Source organism: Falco cherrug, chromosome 3 (genome assembly GCF_023634085.1).
Source record: "Falco cherrug isolate bFalChe1 chromosome 3, bFalChe1.pri, whole genome shotgun sequence".
Taxonomy (NCBI): Eukaryota; Metazoa; Chordata; class Aves; order Falconiformes; family Falconidae; genus Falco; species Falco cherrug.
In genome coordinates, this window is record NC_073699.1 from 117468687 (window position 1) to 117492110 (window position 23424).

The following is a 23424-nucleotide window of genomic DNA, read 5'->3' on the forward strand; positions in this document are numbered from 1 at the left end:
CATTCACCCCCCATGGAAAAGCTGCAAAAAATGAATCGCGGCCCAAAGCCGCATCTCCCCCGGCAGCCCCGACACCCGCACCGAGGGGCTCGGCCCCCGCCCTGGTTTTAAGGGGCCGGTGGGTGCGGGGCTGCGGCTCCGGGGGGGCCCCCTGTGCCCGGGGAGAGGCAGGGCCGGGGGCTGCGGGGACTGCGGGGGCTGCAGCCCGGCTTTGCGGCTCGGGCAGGGGGTGCAGCAGGTGCGGGAGGCAGCGGGGTGCGGGCACGGCGCTGCGGGGGCGCACGGGGCTGGCCTGGTCGTCCCCCCCCGGGTCCTGCCCCCCGGTCCTACCCCGCCCCCCCCCCCTCCCTCCCTCCCTCCCGGACGGCATCCTCCGGTGCCCGCAGCCTCAGCCCAGCCCCGGAGGCGGCCGCCCCCCTCCCCGGTCCAGCCCCAGCCCCATCCGCCGCCTCTCCCCGCTCCATCCCCGCTCCATCCCCCGCTCATCTCCTGCTCTTCCCCGGCCCTTCCCCGCTCCATCCGCCGCCCTCCCCCGCTCCCCCCCTCGGCGCGCACCCCCCTGCCCGCAGCCCCGGTGCCGCTCACCCCCCGCCGCCGCTCCGGCCCCGCTCCCGGCGGCTCGGCGCGAGCAGGACGCGGCGCTCCCGGGCCCGCAGCCGCTCCCGGGCCCGGCCGTGCGCTCCCGGTGCCGCCGTTCCCGGCCCGGCCGTGCGCTCCCGGTCCCGCTGTTCCCGGCCCCGCCGTGCGCTCCCGCCGCCGCGGCGCCTCCCCCGGCCCGGCCCTGCCCACCGGGGCGGCACGGAGCGGCGGGGGGGTCCCGGCCGCCTCCCGCCTCGCGCAGCTCCGGGGACCGGCCCCGGCGCCCGCCCCCGGTACCCGCCCCGGCCCGGCCCCCTCCCCCCCCCCCACCTACGGGCTCCCCCAGACCCACCTTGCGCCCCCCCAACCTCCCCGGGCACCCCGATGCCCACCACCTCCGCGGGTTGCCCCTACCCCACCTGCCCTCCCACCGCACGGGGGGCCCCCCAAACCACCCAGAAGCCCCCCCCACCGCCGGGCACCCCCACTTCCCAGCACCCCCATCCCCTGGATCCCCCCAGGCCCAGGGTAACCAGAGCACCCATGGTCGGGGCCAGCACGGGTGGTGGGAGCTCAGAGCGGGGGACCCAGCAGGGTGCGGGGGGGTCGTGAGCAGGGATTGGGGTGGTAAGGGCTGGGGGGGGGGGGGCGTGTGGGGCGCAGGGCCTCACCTGCGGGGCAGGGGGGCATCCCAGCCGTGGGGCGGGCAGGGTCACCAGCAGCAGCCCGAAGGGGTGGCGGAGCTGCAGGACAGCCCCAGCCACCTGGCAGGAGCGGAGCAGGATAAACCGCTCCGGCTGACGGCAGATCCAGCCACCCCGCACCGATGGCGGGACCCAGCGAGCGGTGGTGCCGTGCCATGGCCCCCGGCCAGCGCGGCTGCTCCCGCGGCGGCGCACGTGGCTGGGCCAAGCCCGTCGCCCCAGTCCCCCCGGGGTCTCGGCGCAGCCGGCTGCCCCACGGGGATCTCTCCCTTGCCAGTTTTCAGATCTCATCCCAACACGTCCCTCAGCTTCCCGACGGCTGTTTCCCCGAGTAGCTCCAGCCAAGGGGGTGGAACGCGGTGGAGGACACGGCGTGGGGTGTGGTGACACTGTGCTCTCGGACATTTGGGACGTGGCCGTAAGAGCACGTGTTGCCCTGCAGCCCTGCCCGGCTGGAGCCCAGGATGGGGACAGCAGCGTGGGGGGAAGCGCTCGGCCAAAGTCCACCCAGGAGCGGGTGCGCCGGTGGGATGCACGGAGCCCGCAGACACAGCGGCCGAGGCCTTGCAGACACCAGCACCAGCTGGCAACGAGGGCACGAGCTCCCCAGGACCTGGGAGCCCCAGTAACTGTGGGGTAACTGGTGCTGGTAACTGGTAACTGGTGCTGGGCAGAACAAAGGGTGCGCTGGAAAATGGGTGTCCTTGTGGGTCAGCGCCAGTGTCACCGTCCCAGCACCAGCTCTGCCACCCCAGCACCGCTCTCTCTTCCTTCCCGCCGTGCTGGTCCCGCACCCCCCGAGCGGACGGTCAGGGCTGTACTGGACACTGGTGGATAAATGCAGCCGCTGTGCTCGAGTGGGGGCCGTGAGTCCTGGTGTCACGAGGGACCCCAAATGCCACGAGACCCAGGGAGTGGGGAGGGCTTGTCCCACCGGAGCCAGTGGCCTCAGGCACGCTGAGAGGAGGAAAGCCGCCGAAGAGCCAGCCGCCGCGTTCCCAAAGCTCCCGGACAGGTTGGGTGGCTCTGCCACATGGTTGCAATGCGCGGAGGCCCTGGCTGATGCCCCCCCGCCCCCGCCCGAGTCCAGCCGCGGGTCCCCCGGCCTCCGGTGCACACCGGGGCGATGGGCACGGTGCCCCTCATTGCCCCTGCTCCCACCCATCATGGCCAGGCACCGCTCACCCTCGGGGCACGACACACACGGTCCAGCACGCGGCTGGCACTGGCTATGGGGTGACGTGTCCCCTCGTCACCCCACGCTCAGTGCCACCAGCCAGGCTCTAGCCTCCTCCCCCGCTGTGCCGTCGGTGCAAACCCAGCCAATTCGAGCCGTGTTGAACCCCGGTGGAGCCCGGGCAGCCGGGAGATGGTGCCTGTTCCAGCCTGCGTGGATTTCACACCCGAAACGTGTTTCCAGAAATCCCTCACAGCGCCCGGCGGCGCTGGATTATTTGTGCTGCGAATCTGGGTTAAGATCGTGCGCTGTTTTGCCTGCGTGGGGATGAGGAATCGTTATTTCAGGAGGAAGAGGGGAGGCAGGCGGGGGGCCCTCCCTAAATCACTGCATCTCCACATTCCTGCACCGTACTGCAGGACCGCAGGGACCCCCTCCCTGCCAGCACCCTGGGGACACCCACCCGAGGGTGCTGAGACCTTGGGGTCCTGCTCAGCATCCACAGGGGCACGGGGGGCTCCCAGGCTCAGCTGCACTGGTGCAAATCCGTCCGCATGTGGCTTTGCCCCAGGATCCAACCCCTCTCCCTCATTAAAACCTTCTCCCAAGCCTGGAGATGAAACCTGCCTTTTCCCTTGACTTTTGATAAATTATTCATCGCCCCAGAGTTATTTATTCCCCTTCTCCAAGGCAGAGAGGAGCTGCAGAGGCTGCTGGAGGCTCCCAGCACATCTGGGGCTGCGGGAGCTGCAGGAGGCGGGGGCTCACCCGCACCCTGGATCCCACTCCCAGGTGGCTGAGGGTTACAGGAAAATGGGAATGGGGGAGCTGGGAGGAAGGAAGCAGCTGAGAAAGCAGCCGGTGAGCGATGCGAGCGCTGCCCTCGCTGGCTCCTGCTTGGCCAAGGCTCTGGTGGAGAGAGAAGCAGCTCCCCCATGGAGACCTCCCATCCCATCCCAGCCTCGGTGTCTCCCACCCAGCCAGGATGTGGCTTCACTCCGTGCCAAAAAAATGACAAAAAACCCCAAACAGCAAAATATAAACTTGGATCTACTACGTACTGGAAACGAATCTTGATCAGGGCTCCGTGGAAAACCACATGCAGAAGCTGAGGATGCTCCAAATCCCTCTTGCCTGGGGGAACTCGGTCGGGTTGATGGGACCCATTTTTGATCACTGCTGCTTGGCCAGAGCCTCAGCCTCGGTCTCCTCCCGCCAGAGCTGGGTGGTGGGTTTTTTATCTCTCCATGAAATTGATTGTTTTCAGCAGGTCTTTGGTTATTTTCTTTTATCTGCCAAAATTTCTAACAGAGCTTTTAACTACAACGAATAGATCCACTCCTCCCAGCCCCTGCTATTCACCGCTTGCCCTTGGCTGCGTTAACATCTATTTCCAGAACAATTAGATTCTGGATGGGTCTAAAGAGCCACTCGGGAGGCAGAAGCGTTTAGATACATTTCAATATTTCCTCCGACATCTGGACAGCTCGATGAGATGAATCACTCTTGACACCACCAAGTTGCCAGGCTTTTTGCTGAGCCCGTTTTTCCCCTCTCCCTGAAAAAGCAACCATTCCCTTTCACAGATTTTTTTTTTTTTTTTTTTTTTTTTTGCAAACAGGAGGAGCACTCCAGCCCGTGGTGCCACACGGCCCCGCATGCTGCCAACCTTCCCAGCCTGCTTTCGCTGGGAAAGGGGAGGGCAATTAAGCATCCTCCATAATGAGCGATGGAGTGCAGGCGTGGCACAGGGGCTCCCAGCTGGCCCCGCTCTCCCAATTTCCATCCTTCACCGAAGCCCAGGGGCCGATCCCGGGGGAATCGTGGTCCGGCTTGGTGGGGAAATGGCTCCCGACACACCAGCCCATGGGGTGCAGGTGCCTCCTGCCGCACCGGCACAGCTCAGCCCTGCTCGGCGCTTTCTGGAGGTGCAATGCTGGGCCCCGCATCCCGCACCCACACAGCTCCCACCCCCCCGGCTCTCCACTGCAGATAAACACCCTGCAGCCAACGGCTCACGCGGCACGGTTCGATTTCTATCCCCAGCCGTGGTTTGCCCTCTCTGTTCATGGTTTATTAGATCTGGCGGCTGGTGGCTGGCGGCACCGGCAGCCCCCCACCCCGCAGAGCCCACAGCCCTCACGCCGGGAGCGCCCCAGGGCATTTTCACCTGAAGCCATTCACGTTCCTGCCCATTTCTCCACACCGCTCTCCCATCTTTCTGGTGTTTCCCTCCACTGCTACCCAGGGAGCTCCCCTCTTGCCTGCTTTTATAGCCCAAACGCTGTAAGCCACCTGAGAGTCAGCACTGTTATGCACGTTCTCTGTTGAAACCAATTGTCACCAAACAGTTTTTCGTATTTGGAAGTGCCAAGTGAAATCCCTGAGGATTATCAGCCCCGTTACGCACAGGGAGAGCAGCTCCCCATCTCTGGTAGCCAATGCCAGGATACTGGGCAATCACGCCCAGGTCCAGCCAGAACAGGGTTTCGGTTCAATTATTCCTGCCACAGGCAGGAAATAAGAGAAAAATATCAAAACTGTGAAAAGAGAAAAAAAAAAAAAAAGAAAAAACAAAAAGAAAACACCACATTATTTCTGGCATAACCTAAAATAGAGACAACATAGGAACAGCAGCGCGCTGACCAGCGGAGCCCCGAGCGCTGGCAGACACAGGGAGGAGCCAGCCCTGGGTCTCAGACTGAGAATTTGAACCCAGACCTGGATTTCGGGGCTCTCCAATGCCACCCTCCCCCAGCGCCTGCCCCTGCCAGGGAGAAACGTGGCTCCATCCCACATGCCGGGATGACTGCAGCCTGAATCAGCCGGAGCGGAGGGAACCCATCTGGGCTGTAGTAATCGATCCATCTGGGCCTGGGGGAAGGGAGAAACCTTCCGGCTGCGCTCGGAAAAGCTGGTTTGGAGGGAGCTGCGGGAGAGGAGCTCGACAAAGAGCAGCAGAAATCCCAAAAAGGCCAAACCCTGCTGGGATGGCACCCACAGCCTGTGTGGAACTGGGGTGAAAAAAACAGGGAAGTGTTTCTTCCAGCCTATTTTGTTCAGCCATGTGCAAGTAACAAAATTCTGCTGGTTCGGGTCCCTGCGCCAGGCACCCCGGGATGGCCCAGGGGCAGGGCAGACAGCCTCAAAAGCACAGCACCCAGCTGTGGCCCCTCATACCCAAGGGCGCTACTCTTCCAGGGTCAGGGCTCTGCGGGCCCCTTCCCACCCCCAGGAAGCATCCATGTGTCTGCCACAGGGTCCGTGCCCCTGGGAGCCCAAAGCAGCGGCAGTGGCTCCCTCTCTGCAGGCAGATGAGGGGTCCCAGCCATGAGAGTTTGGTTTTTCACTCCTATCACGGTCCACATTAGGTGATACTTTAATTTCAACCCCTTAAATTTCAGGTGGACACTATCCGAACGCACACCGCTCATCAAACCAGCTGCTCTCCCCCAGCCAGTTAACCACTCACAAGGTGTTTGGAGAAAGAGGAGGTCTGCCACAGCCGCCTTCGGCCCTCGAGGGAGGACATGTCTTCAGAGGTGTGTGTCCAAAGTACTGGTGATCCACTGACAAAAGCATTTGCAGGGCAGGAGTTAAGAGGACTGTATCTACGACCAGAAGCAACAGCCCCACAGACAGTCTCTGCCAGCCAGAGGTTACACCACGCTCGGGTCAGCATTTATCATCCCAGTGTGGGGATTTGTGAGGATCAGGAAACTTATAGGCTCCACCTGTATCAAAGATTAAGCATTAAACCCACAATCACCAGTATTAAAAATATAGATTAAAGCACAGATCTGCCCTCTACCTACTTCCAGGTACTCACCTATTTAACGCTGTTACAAAACTGTGCTCAATTTGGAGGGAACGGGGGGAAACACCCGCCCTGGGAAGGGACACCACCAGCTGTGCAGGTGGGTCCCGCTGCCAGGGCCCAGCGTGGAGGGACAAACTGCCACGGCCGTGCCAGGGCCACCTGCCAGCCACTGTCAGCAGGGCTCAGCACCCACCGTGGCGCTCAATGGATCCCGCTGACACACGGGATTTCGAAGCAAAGCTCCCAGTGAGGAGACCTGCCTCTGACACACTGAAAGGGCAGGAGAGAAACTGAATCCATCCCCTACTGCTCCGAATCCAGGCAGAAATGAGTTATTTTAACCAGGTTTTCACCTCGTACACTATGACCACCAGCTGGAGAGCAACTGGGAACATCCCAGCACACATCAGTCCCTACAGTGCAGGCTGTAAATTAAGATGAAGTTTTGCAGAATAAGCTTGCAGAGGCGGGGTGGTTTTTTTCTCTTCAGGTTAATCCTCTCATTTCCAGCAGCAACTGCTGCCTCGGAGGCCTGCCCACAGGTCAGTGGGAGGGATGGGCTGCAGGCACCAAGAGAGAACTTGTGATGGCCCATGGCACCAGCTCCCTCCAGCTCCAGGAGCATCTCACCTCCTCAAGGGCATGTCCCCAGCACCGCCGCAGTGTTTTAGGGTGTCTCCAAAGCTCCCCGGGCAGCACTGCCACAGAGAGACCTTCAAGCCATGCTTCACACAGAAAAAAAGACAAGACAGAGCCAAACACTGTTCTGAAGATGACATTTACTAGCCCAAGCGATGCCCAATGTGTCATTCCCCTTCAGCAGGGGCAGGGCCCCCACGCAGACCCCACCCACTGCTACAGCATAACCCAGTTGTGCCGCGGGTTTTCTTCCCAGAGAAGCTCCACATCAATGACACCACAGGTGACCAACAGCCACATCCCCTGCAAGTCAAGGCCGCGGCTCCTCTTTGCCTTTGTGGTAGTCGGGCGGCGTGTACTTCCCTTCCTTGATCATCTTGTCCCTCTGCTTGAGGATGGTTCTTAGCCGCGCAGCCTGGCAAAGCGCACATGAGAGGGTGGGGGCAGACACACCACAGGGTGCAGGCAGTCACAGAAGCACTTAGATGGTCTCTACTGCACCTCCCGGCAGCCCCTCAGAAACTGCGTGCACATGGAACCCACGCTAACCCTGCCCTCAGGCTTCCCACGCGTGTTTGAGACTCCTGCCCAAGACTTTTGGGCTTTCAGGCTGCTGCTTCACACTTTACTCCTAATGATAATGGGGCTCTCAGCCCACAGCTGACCAGGCAGTACGTTCTCCTGTAGCTGCTGCAGTTGCGGACCGCCCATAGCTGCTGCAGGAGGAGGGCCGTGCAGGCAGGGGGGAAGGGGCTGCAGAGGACACAGCCCTGCTGCTACCGCAACCCTCCCCCCCGCCTTGGGGAAGGGGCTGCCGCAGGACCAGCCCACCCACTCGCACCTGCATACAGCCCTGCTGCCAGCAAGGCGGTGTCACCTAACGGGCCACACCCCTGGCAGCACCCCCCACCCCCATCCCCCGCCCCAGCCTGGGCCGGAGCCCCCAGACCTTCTCAAGAGCTTGGCCTCCACCCCCAGCACCCCCTCCCCAGCCTGGCCCAGCGCCTCAGCTGTTCCCAGCCCTGGGGTCCCAGTGCCCTCCCCCCCCGAGCCCCGCAGCCCCCCAGCGCTCACCAGCTTGGTGCGGTGCATGCACTCCATGAAGTCCTCGTACTCGGGCTGGCACTCGCGGCGGGCGCGGGTCTGGCCCAGGCCGTGCCCGCACTCCACCCACTCCCGCTCGAAGGCGTGACAGGCCCCGGCCTTGCCGTAGGGCTGCGGCATGCTCTGCCGCAACAGCCACCGGTCTAAATCGATCCCCAGCTGCCGCTGCAGGTCCCAGAACGGCATGGCTCCGCACTTATTGCGACACCGACGCTGTCACAACCCCGACACCCTCAGGGCCAGCCGCCGCGCTTCACAGACCTGCCACCGCCGCCGTCCTTCACGGGCTTTTCACGACGCTGCCCGCCGTCAAGCGCAAAGGCAGGCGCGACACCTACGTCGCGCTTTACGGCTGGGCGGCTCCGGCGGGGCCAGAGAGACGAGAGGCAGGAGCGGCCTCCCCCGCTGCAGCGCCCCGGGCGGGCCGGAGGACAGGCCGCCCGCCGCGCCCCAGCGCCCCCTGCCGGCCGCCGCGGCAGCATCCCCAGAACTCCCAGTGCCCTCACAGTGCTCCCAGTGCCCTCCCAGTGCTCCCCAGAGCAATGCCTCCTCACTGCCTCCACCCCAGTGAGTGCCCCCCAGTATCACCCCGGTGTCCCACTGCTCCCAGTGCGCCCCACACCCGTACATCACAGTCCTCCCAGTGCCCTCCAGTTCCCCCAGTCCCAGCTTTCAGGGTCTCGCAGCATCCCTTTCTTTGGCTGCTCGGGGCTCCCGGTGCCCCCTGCCCCATGCCGCAGGGCTGTACCTGTGCGGGACCCCCACACGCAGCCCAGGGGCAGGGGGCTTCATTAGTGCTGCCAAGGGCTCATGGAGCAGGGGGCTGCCCCAGTAATACCCACAGCCTGGAACCCACCCCCCAATTTCCATACTTCACCCCTGCCCCCAAAATCCCAGGGGTCCCTCCGGCTGCCTGAGGAGTATCCAAAGTTCAGGTGAACGGCCCCAAACTTCCCTAACAAGCAAAGCCTCGTTACCCACTGTGGCAGCCACCCCAGTACTCCCAGTGCCTTCCCCGGGCTCCCCCAGTGCTCCCCAGAGCAACACCTCCCCACTGCCCCCACCCCAGCAAGTGCCCCCAGTATCACATGAGAGCATGTGATTTACATGTCCCACTGCTCCCAGTGCACCCCACACCCATACATCACAGTCCTCCCAGTGCCCTCCAGTTCCCCCAGTCCCAGCTTCCAGGGTCTTGTTAACCTTCCCTAATGAGCAAAGCCTCGTTACGCAGCTAATTGCTCACCGCACACTGATTCGCTGCCACCTCCAGCCTGCATCCCAATCCCTGAGCTGTGCCGGACCACCATTTATTACCATAACTCTTAAAAATAACCCCAAATAGACCCCCACACACACCCGCCCAGACCCCTTTGGGAGGCAGACGCCACCGCACCAGCAGCAGGAACAACATTTATGGTTTGTGCTCCAAAGTCCTCGTGGTGGGTCCCCTGGGAGAGCGGAGCGGGATGATGCCAGGCAGGACATGCTGCCACATCCCGGTCACCGCGGGGCTGGTACCCACCGCCGGCACCGCTGCTGCTCAGATGATGCTGGCCGGCGCCAAGGCCGGGGTGATGCACGGCGCCTCAGCCGTCTCCCAGCCGCAGGATAGTGGGGCGCAGAGGGTCTCGCGGTCGTCTTCTGCTGCTGGCGGCTTCCCCAGGAAGAGCTGGACGGCTTTCCTGCAAGCGGGAGACAGCTGAGGGGAGCACCTCCTTGTGCAGGGTGGGTGTGGGGAAAAGGGAGCACCGGGGGTCTCATGCCCCCAGAGCAACAGCTGGAGATGAGCCACCCGCAGCTTCCCCAGTGAAAAACTGGCTCAAGTCTGTCAGTATTTAAAATAATGTGAGTTTTGCCTTTGCGGCCAGGTTTTGACCTCTGAGGCTGGGATTACCCCCTGACTCTCCAGTTTCTGGGACTCAGGTTTGACCCTCTGCCTTGGGCAGGGACAGACAGCATCTCCCACGGGATTCTGCCCTCCCCCTCTCCCTGCTCACGCAGGACCACCTCTTACCAGGCCACGCGGGACATAGCGTAGGTGATCTGCGGCTGGGGACACCCCCCGAGCGGGGCCGAGCTTGCGATGGTGTAGGCACCCATATCCTTGAAAATCAGCCAGTCCCCAACCTGCAGCTCGGGCAGCTCCAGGCCGTCAGCAATGTGATCCTCCGCGTGTCCCGGGGGGCCCCGCAGGCTGCTGCTGTGCGAGGGGTGGTCTGGGCAGGGTCTCTGCAGGGGACACACCGAGCAGCCGCAGGGGATGAGGATGCAGCAGTGCCACAGTGACCTGCATCCACCTCCATCTGCCCTGAAGATCCAACCGTGGGAGCCCACAGACTCCGGCTCTCCGGGTACATCCCCAAAGCCTCTGCTCCCCCCTGGCACGGAGCCTGGGGCCAGCCACGATGCAAAGGGGAGCAGGGTCAGCTGAGGTGATGCAACACAGTGTGAGGGACCTGCTGGGGTCTCCTCAAAGCAGCCCGGACCCTCACCTTGTGCAGCTGAGGGCTGGGGCAGGGGCTGTCAAACAGGAGGCAGCTGAAGGTGCCGTGGATGCCATCGCTGAGGTGGTACACCAGGCTCTTCTTGCTGACAGAGTCTTCCTCTGGAAGGGAGCAGGGAGAGGGCTCAGGGGGGCTCAGGCACACAGGTGGGTCCATCCCACCATCCCACCCACCGTCAGAGCCAGGCTGCTCTGTGGGAACCTCTTCCATGGCAGTGATGCTGGCAGCAAAGGTGAAGGCGGAGGTGACGTAGTATCGCCCGGGTCTTGCAACAATCTCCACCCCGCAGCCGTCTGGGAAATACAAGTCCAAGGCAGAGTTGATCATGGCAGCCATCTGGAGGGGAAGAAGATGTTCCCCCTCGGTTAGCTCAGCCCCCCCGCAGGGAGCCAGACCCAGGAATACCCTCCAGCCTCACTCTGCCTGCTGAGCGCACGTGTTGGGAGCCACATACCTCTTCGAACGGAGCTCTGGTGTCCTCGGTGCCAGGGAATCCCCCTCCGATGTCCAGGAGGCGCATTTGGTAGCCCAGCTCCGTGCCCACGTCAAAGGCCAGCTGCGCCGCAGCCACAGCCCGAGCAAAGGCCTGGGGCTCCAGCCCGCGGCTCCCCAGGTGAAAGCTGAGGGGACACCCCCTCTTTCAGCAGGGTTCACTGGTCCCCAGATGGCAGCGAGGGGACATGGCGCTGGGATTATCGCTCACTGCGGGCAGCTCTGTGATTCTCGGGCACCATCCCAAGCCAGACTGCTTGGCCAGCCCCGCAGAGCCCCCCAGCCCCCCTCCGAGGGCTAAATGCCCCAAACTGGTCCCAGCAAGGGTCAGCCTCCGCCAGTCTCTGCCTTCACCTTGCTCCCAGCCACAGCAGTGGTGGGTCTATGGCCCCCAGAGCTTCCCATAGCCTGGTCCAGCCGGGGCTGAGCACCCCTGTGGACAAAGGACCATGCGCCATACCTGATGCCAACAACCTCCACAGCCTGCTCCTTCGCTGTCTCTAGCAGGTGCCGGCAGGACTCGAGCGTGGTCCCAAACGCCATGCTCGGGTGGGCAGAAGGGCTGGAATCAGCAGCGATACCCAATAACATCCTGCAGAGCAAAGCCACACTGCGTTGAGGGGTCTTCAGGCCCTCTCTCACCCCACAGCCACCCCCCCAGCTCCTACTCCAGCCCCACGCTCCACCGATGCCGCCGGACACCCACCTGGCACGAGGGTGGCTCCTGGCCACCTTGCTCAGCTCCACCTCATTGTCGAAGGTCATCAGCTGCACACCGTGGCTGGCCGCGTACTTGATGTGGGCAACCTGCTTGCAGGGGCTGCTGTAGAAGATCTTGTCAGCTGGGACGCCGATGTTTTGAACCCGTGCGATCTCCACCTGTGGGGATACGACATGCGTGTGGGCAGATCCTTGGGACCGGTGCTGCCCACGCCTGGGCACGGTCAGCCCAGGGCCTCGGCCAGCTTGCAGCATTGTGGAGGGCAAACTGCCAGCATTGCAGCCTGGGCTTTTCAAAGGAAAATCCACAAGAGCTCCAAGGGATCACAGTGGACTTTGTCCTGGCAGGGGCAGGCTGCGGCAAGATGTTTACAAGCAGCGTGAGACCAGGAGGAGAGAAAACCAGCAGGTTTAGTAGGTGTGGGTTTGGTCCATATGTCACCTGTGAGCTGCAGTGAGGCTGACGGCTGCAGCGCGGGTCTGAGCTGTCACAACTCTTTGCACTTTCTCCTCCTGGTAACACGTCCTATCTAATTACATGGGTTAACTTTGGTTCCTTCCTGGAAATCTGGCTATTGCAAATGACAAGCAGGAGGGACAAGGCTTAAAGCCACCAAGAATTGGATGGCTGTGGCAGTGGCACCCCAGGGACGTGCCCTGCCACCAGCCAAGCCTGCCAGCTGGGACACCAGTTCCAGAGACAGGAATGTTGGTCAAAGGGTGACCAGACAAGCGTGGATGGGGATTTCTGGGCTGAGTCAGGAGGGTTTTGACAGCAGAGGGAAACTCCTGCCCCTATAAATGTCATCTAATGAACGGTGAGCTCTGCCACTCTCCCACAAATGGCCAAGGGATGCTCACCCGAGCCGTCCTCCCACAGCCCTACCTTGTTGGTACAGGCAAAGCCTGCCCCCAGCTCAGCCAGCAGTCGAATCACTCCTTCACTGCTGTTGCACTTCACTGGGAAGTAGGGTTTCACACGGGGCAAGGCCTTCAGGAAACACAGGTGTTTCTTCACAATGTCCCCAAGGTCCGCCACAAAGAAGGCTTGCTGGTTGCTCTAGGAGAAAGCCGGAGTGAGCAGCAGTCGCCTCGCCACGACCGTCTCTGCCAAGCAGGTGCTGGCTGCTGGGGAGCAGCAGAGCCACCAGCCCTTACCGCCCGGCACAGCTCCACCAGGATGTTCTCCAGGAGGTCTCTGGTGGTGAAGCCTTCCTCCACCATCATGAAATTGGATTCGTTCAGGTACCCATTCATGGTCAGGGTGTGCTAACGCTAGTTTAATGCCTCCTCAGGTAGGGTATGACTTCTAAGTATGCAACACACTGTAGAAGGAAAGGGAATATTAGGGGTAGGGACCAGAAACTCCACCAGCGTACAGCACCCAGCCTGCACCCTGGGGTGCTCCCTGTCCCGACCATGGGAGCGCTGCCCTGGGTAAAGCCCTCTGCTGCTCTCCTCCAAACCAGTGCCTCAGCTGAGGGCCCTGCTCTGGGTTAAAGCATTTTCTCCAGGTGGAGGAGACACTTTTCTCAGCAGTTCAGAGCTTTCTTCTGGCACGCAGCAGCCCTGTCTTCAGCAGCAGTTCAGGCACCAACACAGTTAACAACAAAGCCAATTTCACTGCAAAGAGGATGGCCTATATATGCCAGAACGTGTCCCTTCACGCTCTGGCATGTAGCTAGATCTGCTGTACATCGCACAGGGTGAAGTTCCCTTGCGGTTTCCAAATAGCTGAAGTTTCACAGACCCACCTTCCCAGGCACACAAGCCCCAGGAAAAGGGAGGCATCCTTAAAGAGCTCAGCACAGGCCACTCACTGACACCGGCTGACCTGAGGATGGTCTGGATTCATGCTGTGGTTCATTTCACGTCTCTCCCATGGCACAGGGTGTGGACCAAGGGGACAAGTTAAGCTGAACAATGTTTCCTGGCTCGCACACTTAAAACCTTCAGCTTTAAATTTGCACACTTAGCTTTAACAGCCTCCTCCCCTGGATCCATCCCATCCCATAACCCAGGGAACCGATGACCTAGCTCAGGCTCTCAGGAAACATTTCGACTCCAGTAATCCAGGTCTAGCTCCAGGGCTCTTACAGGAACATGGTCTCTCAGAGCTGAAGTGAGGAGACAGAGGTTTCATTTCTCAGAGCTGCACAGCACCTCCTCCTCTGCAGAGACCTACTTACGACATTTCGGGTGGGCACTAGGACAAAGACCACACTGATCCCGGAGTGGCAGGGTGTTGTAATCCATTGAGCAAGCACCACCAGCAAACTTCAGAGATGGGGAATGGGGAGAAAAATTGGGTTTTCAAGCTCTTAGAGCTTCATACTCAGGAAAGGAGAGCGACTCCTCTAGCCTTACCCTTCACTCCCCAGAGACATCACTAACCAGCACCCAGCCCGCCCTGGTTGGACACAGAAACAATAAGCAATTAAGTGGGTCATTCCTGTCAGCCCTAGGAAAACATGCCCCAGCCTCGGACACCCCCTCCTTACCGGGGTCCAGTGCCTCCCTCCCAGGTGACTAGGCGTGCTGCCAGGGGGGCTCCCCAAAGAACACCAAGCTCCTGCAGCACCCCAAGGTGTAGCTGTGGCTGGGGGTTCGAGGTCTCTGGGGAGAAGTGCAAGGGGTTAATGAGGGAGAGGGGTACTGATGGCAGGATGCCCTCCACCCGCTATTCCCAAAACTTGGCAATCGCAGGCATCCCTCATCAGCCCCCTCCTCACTGTGCCAGGCAAGCCAGCTTCCCCAGCAGCCCGCGCAGTCCCCCCAACCCCGTTACCTTAGAAAGCATTTAAGCAGATTATGCCCATGGGTCTGCCAAGAGAATGAACTGGCCCCAGCAGTGGCTGTTTGTCCTGCTCCGGTTCCCTGCCTGCCCTAAGCCCCTGGACCAGCTAACCCTGGGGGTGGGGGGTGGGCCCTGCACCCCTTGTATCCCAGTACCCCGCTCCCTGCTCTGCCTCACCATAGCCATGGCAACAAAACCCAGCCACCCCATTGGCTGAGCTGCCTCCGAGCATCCTTCATCACTTTTGGGAAATGCTCCCCCCCGCAGCAGACACCCTAGGTTCTCACTGAGTCCCCACCGTGCCAGCAGTTCATCCCCAGCCTGACGGTGCGGAGCATGGCGAGCCTACCTGCAGCCCAGCCCTGGTGCAAGGGCGCTCGTGGCTGTGCACGCATTGCGTGTACAGGAACCCTTGAGGGGAAGAGAGCCCAGAATACCTCTGAAACGCTGCTGCCAGGAAAACGAGGCCTCCTGCAGATTAAAGGCTGAGCAGCGCCTGTTTGGCTGGGACACCGGCCAAGGAAGGTAGACGGGAAGACGTCAGGGACTGATTCTGCCCTTGTTGTGCCACTGCTGGATTCGGTGGGTTCCCAGACAGCAGATCCAGCTCTGCCATACATGCAGATGCCCCCTCAGATCGATCAGTCCTGTCTTTGCCTGCATTTGTGCACTTGGAAACAGTTCCACCACTCCATCCCACAAATACCACCAGCTGAGCAGGGGATTTTTTCTTTCTTCTTGTTAATTTGCAGTTCCCTCTCTGGTGCCGCTGAGGAGACAGTGTTCTGTATGTGGAGGGGTGGGTGCCCTCACTGAGGAGTGAGAGGGAACGACTGCTCCTGGGCTCCTGTATTCAACACTGTCGTCTTGGCTTTGCCAGGGACTATCCCAGCACCCAGCGCCAAGGAAGCGCCCGTGAGATCCTGGCCTGTTTTCCCGGTGCTCCAGCCCAGCGCCCAGCCCTGCACCGTGCCAGGCAGGACGGCGGAGCCCTGCAGAGAGCAGCGGGCCGGGAGGAGGGCAGAGCGGTGCCGGCTCTCGGCTCGCTTTCCGGAGTGCAGCGGGGGGAACCGGGCCCACGCAGCAGCCGCCGACCCACGCCGCGCCAGCACGGCGCGCTGTCACCCACGCCGTGCCGCGGAACCACGCCCACCCACTGCAAAACCGCGCCCACCACATACGTAGCCACGCCCCCCGCTGCAAACCCGTTCCCACCACCTACGTGGCCACGCCCACACGCTGTGAAACTACGTCCACTACTTACGTAGCCCCGCCCACTCGCTGCGAAACCGCGCCCACTACCTTGTAGCCACGCCTATCCGCTGCGAAACCACGCCCGCTACACGCGAAATCCTGCCCACCCGCGGCGGAGCCCCGCCCACTCGCCCGCTGCCCCGGCGTCACCGCCCCCGTGACGGGCGCGCAGTCGGCGGCGGCCATGGCTCCGAGCGCGCAGGCGGGGGGCGGCCGCGGGCAGGCCCCGGGCCCGGGGCTGCGGCAGGGCATCCGCGCCGTCCTGCTGGGGCCGCCCGGCGCCGGCAAGGGCACGCAGGTGAGGGGACACGTGAGGGCCCTTTGCACGGGAGCGGTGCGGGTGTCCTGGGCTGCCCTCCTGGGACAGGTCGGCGGGCACGGGCCGGGCCCGCCCGGCGTCTGAGCCCCCGCCTGGAGGGACGCGGGTGCCCGGCCTCTTCCTGCCGAGGTCCTGGGGCGTGCGGCCTGCCCTTGCTCCGGAGGGCACCGCGCCTGCCTTCCCCCGGGGGCTCGGCCACACGGGCCTCCCGCCCGCAGGGACCCGGAGTCCTTTGTCCCGGAGCCCCTCTCCAGGGGCCCGGTGCCTGCCCCCGCCTCCCGCAGCTACCTGCCCTCCGGGCTGTTGTGCCGGGCCCACCACGTGTCGGCCGGGCCCCGACCGTCCCGCCGCTGCGGGTGGCGGTAGACCCCCACGGGAGGGGGATCCAGCCCCCGGCTGGGCCTGAGCCCCCGGGGTCCTGCCCCCCACCCCCCCACGGGGAGCTTACCCCCTGTCTGTCCTCTCCGGCAGGCCCCGAAGCTGGCTGAGACCTACTGCGTCTGCCACCTGGCCACCGGGGACATGCTGCGGGCCATGGTGGCCTCCGGCTCCGACCTGGGCAAGCGGCTCAAAGAGACGATGGATGCGGGGAAGCTGGTGGGTAGTGGGGAGATGTGCCGGGAGGGGCGGTGAGCTGGCAGCACCTGGAACCGGAGCAGTCAAAAGCACCGTCTAATTAGAAGCCTCAGTGACAAAACCCAATTAGTGGCGGGAGGCAGATTGCAGGGTGAAGGCAGGGGTGGGGTAGGGATTTTCCCTCTCATTATCCTGCAGGAGAAGCATCCTATAAAAACATCCTTCCTCTTCAAAATTCTTCTTTGCTTACCAGAAGCCTGTGTCCCTGGGTTGGTTCTTTCTTTCTTTTTTTTCTTTTTCACGTTGCTTTTCTGCTCATGGGATGTGGCTTGGCTGGCTGCTGTGGCTCTGCAATGCTGTTTGAGGTGCAGGTTTATTCGCGGAGTGACAGGGTCTCACAGCCATGCTTTGCAGCTCCTGGCTTCCTTCACATGATGCCTGGACTCCTGTGGGGTGGAAGACTTTGTTCAGAGGGTTCATCTGCATCCCAGCTCTTGCATAAATGCTATTTGCCTGTAACTGTAAGGTAAAAATAGACCTGGGGTGGGGTGGGTGCTGTGTAGTGCTGTGAGAGAGAGACACTTTGGATCCCCAAGAGACAAGAGTTAAGATCTTTGACACATTCATTTTCTGAATGTCCAACTGTCTTGCTAAAATAACTGAAATATCTTAGGGAAACTTGAGGGACAGCAAATTGCAGCAACTCACCCCAAGGCGAAGTGGGGTGGGTCTTGAGCATCGCTTCTGGTTGGCGTGGGCTCATAAGACCCCACGGAGAATCTGCGGGCCACAGGTGGGAAGAGCGACGTGGCTTATCTCCAGCTTTTGCTCAAAGCTTGCATTGCAACACCGAGCCTGCAGTGTCCCAGCTGGTTATGAAAGATAGGGGACGTTATCTGGCACGGCTGGTGGTATCTGCCACGTGTGTGTGTGGCAGCCGGCACTGGGCTGCTCGGTGGGTGTATCTTTGCAGCGTGGTCTGGCTCTGTGATAACTCAGCTGGGAGCACAGCAGCCTTCGGGTTGGGTTTTTACGCTTGATGATGAAGCAGGACCCCTTTCTCCAAGCAGGGTAATCAGGAAAGTGCAGAAGTGACTTGTTGCTTCACGCAGACTGCTCCCCACCCTTACGCTTCCTGCTCCAGGGCTCTTGTTTGTGTGCTGTGATGGTGTGGTCCCCAGTCCTGCTGGGTCCCAGCTGCGTGTGCTGGAGAAAAAAGAGCTGCTGAGGAGAGCTACTCTCAAATAAACAGCTACTGTTGGGGCTGCAGCATCTGTTAGTACTATCCAAATGCTGCAGTGAAGACAAGGCATTAATCCCAGCAGTATGCTGGGATCGTGATATGGGGAAAAACTATCCAGCGAGGCCAGAGCGTGTCAGGAAGTATTGGGCATTTACCTTCGTACAAGGTTTACAAGAGTCAATGAGCAACTCACCTGCTTTGCCCTTCCTGCCCAGGCCTGCCTACTGAGGGGGATGTGTGGGTGAAGGTACAAAGTAACAGGAAATAAAGGTTATGGTGATATTTTGTATTGTGAATTGGTTTTAAAAAAAAATAATCAAAACAGTTCTTCAAGCTGACTGTCTCCCTTGAAATACAGCAACCTTTGTAACAGTGAGGTTACAGCACTAGTCCAAGTCCCTGCACAGGCTGGAGTGTCCCTGGTGTGAAATATGTGTTGACAACCATGGCAGGGAGCACTTCTCTGACATGGACAGGTCTGAACATGCAGCTTTTGCCCTGTTAACAGCAGTGCCCTGCGTTGTGGCTGCCGCTTCTGGGACCAGAAACGGCTCTAAAAGGGGCCTGATGCAGCCTGGACACTGGCGTGAGTACAGCAGCTCTAGAGGCAGCTGCGTGTAAAACTGGGGTGTCCCTCTTCACCATGTGTCTGTCTCTCCTCTCCGCAGGTGAGTGATGAGATGGTGGTGGAGCTGATTGAGAACAACCTTGACTCCCCTCCCTGCAAGAACGGCTTCCTCCTGGACGGCTTCCCACGCACGGTGAAGCAGGCTGAAATGGTACGTGAGCTCCTGTTTGGGGACTGCTCTGGCATCTCCTTCCCTGGAGACGGGAGTCCCTTGGCCATGCTTCTGCCCCTCTGAGCTGGGTGTGTTCTGCTGCAGCTGGATGAGCTCCTGGAGAAGAGGAGAGAAAAGCTGGACTCCGTCATTGAGTTCAGCATCCCTGACTCCTTGCTGATCCGGAGAATCACTGGACGGTAATCCTTCTCTCCCAAACACCCAGTGCATGGGGCAGGTTTTCGTAGTCTGTGGGAGAGTGTCCTAATTTTGGATCCCAGGTTCACTCTGGCAGTGCTTAGGGCTAGCTGCAGTACTGCTCCGTGTTAGATTTCTGCTCTGTTTGAGCCTTCCTGCCCTGATCGCTCACCTGCTCTCCCGTGCCTGGGCTTGAACAGCCCCTTCGTTGCCTTATAAATAGGGGCTGCCGAGATGATTCGGTGTCCTTGGTGACCCAGCTCAGCCTTTAAGCCTGGTGTCTGACAGCTAATGTCTTCATGCTCTTGCTTCTCCGGAGCCATTACTACTCCCTTACGCAGGACACCGTGCATAGGTGTTCAGGCACTGCCGAACACTCTGTCCAGGGTCAGTTGTGGCTGTGCAGGCACACAGATGTCTCCCAGTGTTTGCTGCTGCACTGTCACCCTCACCTCCAGGAGCTAACCGCTTTCCCCAGAAAAGCCTAAAGTAAAAATCTCTTTTCCATCTTCTAGCACAGCTGCTTTTTTCAAATGCCTGAAGTGGCCCTTGATACAGAAATAACTAAAGAGATTTTTCTTAGCAGAGAGAGGCTAATTGGGTTGTTATTGCAGATGTTTCTGTGCTGATGAGTGGCAGGTTCAGGAGACCTTGTCTTCACACTGGGCTACTCTGCTGACACTTGCTTTCTCTCTTAGGCTGATTCACCCAGCGAGTGGCCGCTCTTATCACGAGGAGTTCAGACCCCCGAAAGAGCACATGAAGGACGATGTATGTGAGCTCCCAAGGCCACAACTTATGTTGCTTTGGGTTTAGCTGATGCTTTGCAGCATCCCTGGAAAAAACTAAGTTCTTTCCTTCTGTCCTGGTTTTCTGGGGAGTGTGGGGAACTGCCTGGGCAGCCTGAGCCGACAACACCGTGGGGAGTCTGGCGGGATGAGTGAAGGGCATGGCTATTCTGCAGGGCCAGCCTGGGCTCTGTCAGCCTCAGAACTTGTTGGACTGTGTCCATAGCTGAAATTGTGGTGGGTTCTGACTGGTTTCTCTCCTGGGAAGCCAACTGTAGCTGGTGTCTGCCTTCGAGGCTCCTTCTAGCAAGCAGAGTGGTGTATGGGGGCAGGACCATGGTGCTGTATCCCCTCTTCAGTGACTGCTCTGGGACTTGTTTCAGCTGCTCTGGGTTCACCCCACGCTCCCCTGCAGACCTGGGGACCACCCTGCAGCTCTGCATTGTAGCCTGTCTTGGAGGAGGGGAGCAGGGGTTGTCATAGCTGTGGAGAGAAGGGGGGAGTGTGCCAGGCTGCAGCTAGCTGGAGGTTGTCCCCTTGCTTCTCCCAGGTCACTGGAGAGCCCCTGATCCGTCGTTCGGACGATAATGAAACAGCCTTGAAAACCCGCCTGAAGGCCTATCACACGCAGACCTCTCCCCTGGTCTCCTACTACAGCAAGCGAGGGATCCATACGGCGGTGGATGCCTCCCAGTCTCCCGACGTGGTGTTTGCTAGCATCCTGGCAGCCTTCTCGAGAGCAACATGTAAAGACCTGGTTATGTTCATTTAGGGCTCTGTCCCAGGACGGAGCTCTCCCTTTCCTCTCTGTCTCTCCATCTCTGTCTCTCTGGGGCCAGGGAAGGTGAAGAGCTAAGCAGAGTAGAAGAGGAGGGGGGACAAGGCAATGCAGCCCAAGGCAGGGCTGTGCTAATTCTCAATTAAACAAGCTGTTAACGGTCTCCATCTCGGTATATGTGAACATCAGTCTGTCTGCGCATGCCAGAGATTTGTCCCCTAGAGGTCGCAGCGAGCCCAAGCACACGCTGCCAGAAATGGGGGTTTGCACCCCTTTGGGATCCAAAGGCGCTTGTTTCATTCTAGAGCTGTAGCTCCCTGGAAGGAACTGTACTTTCAGCTCCTCCTGGCTGCTCCGCAGGGGAGTGGCAGAAGGTTGGAGATCTGGACTGAGCTGTTGGGGGAAGGACCTTCACAGGGTGCTGGATAGGTGATGCTCTGTCCGCTGCAGGAAACAAAACACGGGTTTGCTTGTGGGAAGCATGTGAAAGGTTCTGTCTGTGTGTGTCAGCCCAGGGAGAGCCATGGGAGGGACAGTCTGGCTGTGTGCATGAGTGCAGCCTGCTGCTGCTCGGGGCTGGGTGAGAACTTGTTCTTGTCGTACGTGTTTTACTCTCTGTGGGACGGCAGGTTACCTGAGAGCACAGCCTGTCTTTTGTTCTGATGGGGCTTGTGGGGCACGGAGAGGGTGGGTGAGAGCTGGGAGGTTTCAGCCTCTTCTCATTTGTGAACCCCAACGCAGCAAATATTAGTGAGATGCTTTTTGCCTTTTTTTTTTTTTAAATAACATGAAGTCTCTGGTCTGACAGTCGCTGTATGTGGCAAGTTGGGATCTCCTGAGGACAAGAAAAAGACTTGGGTTTTATCTCTTCACTCTTGCCTTGGCTTTGGCCAGGAAGATGAAGATGTGTTGAGCTTCTCCTGATCCTGAGGTCTAAATAAAGCCTTATTGCAAAACAAATGATTTTTCAAGGCTCAAGAGACAGCGTTATTAACTGCTGGCTTCGTGTGCCCTTGAGCCAACGACCTTCATTATGAGACCATGGAAATGTACTTGTTTCTTGAGCAAATCAAACAGCTTTGTCAGGCTGTCCATTTGAGGGCACCATGCGCAGTGTGGTTAGTACCCTGGCTTTTGGGGGGCATTATGATGCTATATGGTGACCCTGCGAGGCTGGTGATAACCTTTGCCCATGCAGAATTCTAGCCCTTCCTAGAGGACCTCGCTGTAAATGCAGATTGGCCCAGATGAAACTTTGTCCTTTGGCCTTCTGTGGATGTTTACTGATTTAGTGTTACAGAGTACCCTTCTCTTTGGAGGAGGCGGCCTGTCTCCCTCCTGTGCACTGAGCTGCTGTGGCCTGTGTGCCTAGAGCAGATGCCTAATCCTCAGGAATCCCTTGCTCTTTTTTTTTTTTTTCTTGATAATTTCTCTTTTGTCTGAAAATACCTCTCTGTCCTCATATATCCTTTCTAGGAAAACAACCTCTTCCCTTCCAGCAAACTGGAAATAACACCAGGAACTGAAAGCAGTTGACTTGTTGCTCTTGAAAGCACGTGATTGTGGGGAGAGAGGGTTTGAAAGTAAACGGTGCTGGTTTCGTCAGCAGCCTGCAGTCCCCTGAGATCCCCAGATGGCCGTTGCCTTGTCGATTGTTTCTGTTCCCAGTGCGTGTCGGTGTGCTGGGAGGTCAGGGTAGCATTTGGCATAGGACTGCTGTGCTGCAGGGTGGTGGAAAGTGTGTTTTAAAGCTGCCCTAGCATCTCGGTGACTGTAAAGAAATTCTGACTGGGAGCAGCTTTTATCTGGGCATCTTGAGAGAGCTGCAGCTCCCTACACGCTGCTATAATGGCAGGAAAGGGTTCCCGGCCAGCTGGTGTTCTTGGATTTGGTCATGGTTTTACTCCACAGCAAGAACAATGTGTTCTTCCACTTTTCGTTCCTTTTCCCCCTTGTGCTCACTTTGCATCCAGCTCACGAGCCTTGTTCTGCCATAAACCATGATTAATTTTGGTTTTTTCCCTAAATCTATTTTTTTTCTCTTTGTTCCCATTTATTCCAGCTGAGTGACTCCGTGAACCAGATGCGACACCACCAAACGCTGCACACTCTGCTACATCACCCATTGCAGCCCTCCCCTGGGTGGAGGGGGAGGCAGGGAGGGCAGCTGGTGCGGGGTTATGATTGATGGGAGGGGGAAAAGGAGGTGGTAGACAAGGGATTTGGGGGCTAATTTGGTTGGGTTTTGTTTGGAGTTTTTATTCAGCGGAATCATTGTGAAGAGGAGATGGCCTTATCCTGAGAAATCACTGTTTGGGGAGGCAAAACAATTTTTGTACAGGGTAAAACATCTCCGCCAGTGATCAGATGTAGGTACTTGAGCTGTTAGGAGTGTAGGGCTAGATGCTGTGCCAGGTTTCTCCAGGACTTTCAGGGCTTGTCTCATGGGCTGTTAGTACTCTAAGGCCACTGCAAGGTTTGCTGTGATTTTTTTGAAAGTTGCTTCCTGTCAGCGAGGACCAAACTGAACAAATGACTCGTCATTTCTGAAAGGAAAAAAAAAAAAATGCCATGGCCTTTTCCTGGAAGTTTTGGTTTTCTTGTTCTGCTGCAGTCCTAAACCCTGGCATAAAGACTTCTCAAGGTTTCTCTCCTGCTGCACAGAGGGGCTGCGGCTCTAGTCCAAGCCTGCCTTACTTGGCAATGGGGTGGCTTCTCTGTGGTCTTGACCAAGCTGGAATTCACACAATGCTGAAGAAATGCAAAAGAGACGTTCTTAATTGACTGCAAAAAATAACACTTAATTGGTTTTTTGCATTTCTTTTTAGATCAAATGGTGCCTTGTCTAACCTCTGAATCAATAATAAAATAACCCCTTTACATTTTTTATCTGTTGCTGTGTCCTCTTTGACCTGCAGACAGTGTGGAAGATGAGGAGGCAGATGACAGC

At 59.2% G+C, this 23424-nt stretch overlaps 3 protein-coding genes across 14 annotated transcripts; 1 reads left to right on the plus strand and 2 right to left on the minus strand.

The window, feature by feature from the left end:
• Positions 1–7039: 7039 nt before the first annotated feature.
• Positions 7040–8328, minus strand: NDUFS5 (NADH:ubiquinone oxidoreductase subunit S5). The gene is made up of 2 exons (XM_005432746.4): positions 7994–8328; positions 7040–7334 (listed from the first exon to the last, which is right to left on the minus strand). The coding sequence occupies exons 1-2, from the start codon at positions 8207–8209 to the stop codon at positions 7230–7232; spliced, it is 321 nt and encodes a 106-aa protein (XP_005432803.1). The 5' UTR covers positions 8210–8328; the 3' UTR covers positions 7040–7229.
• Positions 8329–9425: 1097 nt separating this feature from the next.
• Positions 9426–17639, minus strand: AZIN2 (antizyme inhibitor 2). 11 transcript variants are annotated; one of them, XM_055703428.1, is made up of 11 exons: positions 16561–16702; positions 14244–14358; positions 12901–13067; positions 12629–12802; positions 11729–11901; positions 11483–11614; positions 10985–11150; positions 10704–10866; positions 10519–10631; positions 10041–10255; positions 9426–9708 (listed from the first exon to the last, which is right to left on the minus strand). In XM_055703428.1, the coding sequence occupies exons 3-11, from the start codon at positions 12997–12999 to the stop codon at positions 9567–9569; spliced, it is 1377 nt and encodes a 458-aa protein (XP_055559403.1). In that variant the 5' UTR covers positions 13000–13067; positions 14244–14358; positions 16561–16702; the 3' UTR covers positions 9426–9566.
• On the plus strand, positions 15932–23361 carry AK2 (adenylate kinase 2). 2 transcript variants are annotated; one of them, XM_055704035.1, is made up of 7 exons: positions 15933–16091; positions 16584–16709; positions 18600–18710; positions 18816–18910; positions 19607–19679; positions 20247–20442; positions 22537–23361. In XM_055704035.1, exons 1-7 carry the CDS (start codon positions 15978–15980, stop codon positions 22542–22544), a joined length of 723 nt encoding a protein of 240 aa, XP_055560010.1. In that variant the 5' UTR covers positions 15933–15977; the 3' UTR covers positions 22545–23361. The 2 variants fall into 2 exon arrangements, with proteins under 2 accessions (XP_055560009.1, XP_055560010.1); XM_055704034.1 differs by lacking the exon at positions 22537–23361 and having other exon boundaries at positions 15932–16091; positions 20247–20641.
• Positions 23362–23424: the final 63 nt, after the last annotated feature.

Excerpts from the sequence above, each read along its gene's own strand:
- AK2 (XM_055704034.1), top strand. The coding sequence starts at position 15,978 with ATGGCTCCGAGCGCGCAGGCGGGGGGCGGCCGCGGGCAGGCCCCGGGC. Across the intron at positions 16,710-18,599 it reads CGATGGATGCGGGGAAGCTG|GTGAGTGATGAGATGGTGGT; the intron begins GTGGGTAGTGGG and ends TCCTCTCCGCAG. Across the intron at positions 18,711-18,815 it reads CGGTGAAGCAGGCTGAAATG|CTGGATGAGCTCCTGGAGAA; the intron begins GTACGTGAGCTC and ends GTTCTGCTGCAG.
- AZIN2 (XM_027808619.2), bottom strand. The coding sequence starts at position 12,999 with ATGAATGGGTACCTGAACGAATCCAATTTCATGATGGTGGAGGAAGGC. Across the intron at positions 12,803-12,900 it reads TGGTGGAGCTGTGCCGGGCG|AGCAACCAGCAAGCCTTCTT; the intron begins GTAAGGGCTGGT and ends GCTTTCTCCTAG. Across the intron at positions 11,615-11,728 it reads AGGAGCCACCCTCGTGCCAG|GATGTTATTGGGTATCGCTG; the intron begins GTGGGTGTCCGG and ends TTTGCTCTGCAG.
- NDUFS5 (XM_005432746.4), bottom strand. The coding sequence starts at position 8,209 with ATGCCGTTCTGGGACCTGCAGCGGCAGCTGGGGATCGATTTAGACCGG. Across the intron at positions 7,335-7,993 it reads GCATGCACCGCACCAAGCTG|GCTGCGCGGCTAAGAACCAT; the intron begins GTGAGCGCTGGG and ends GCGCTTTGCCAG.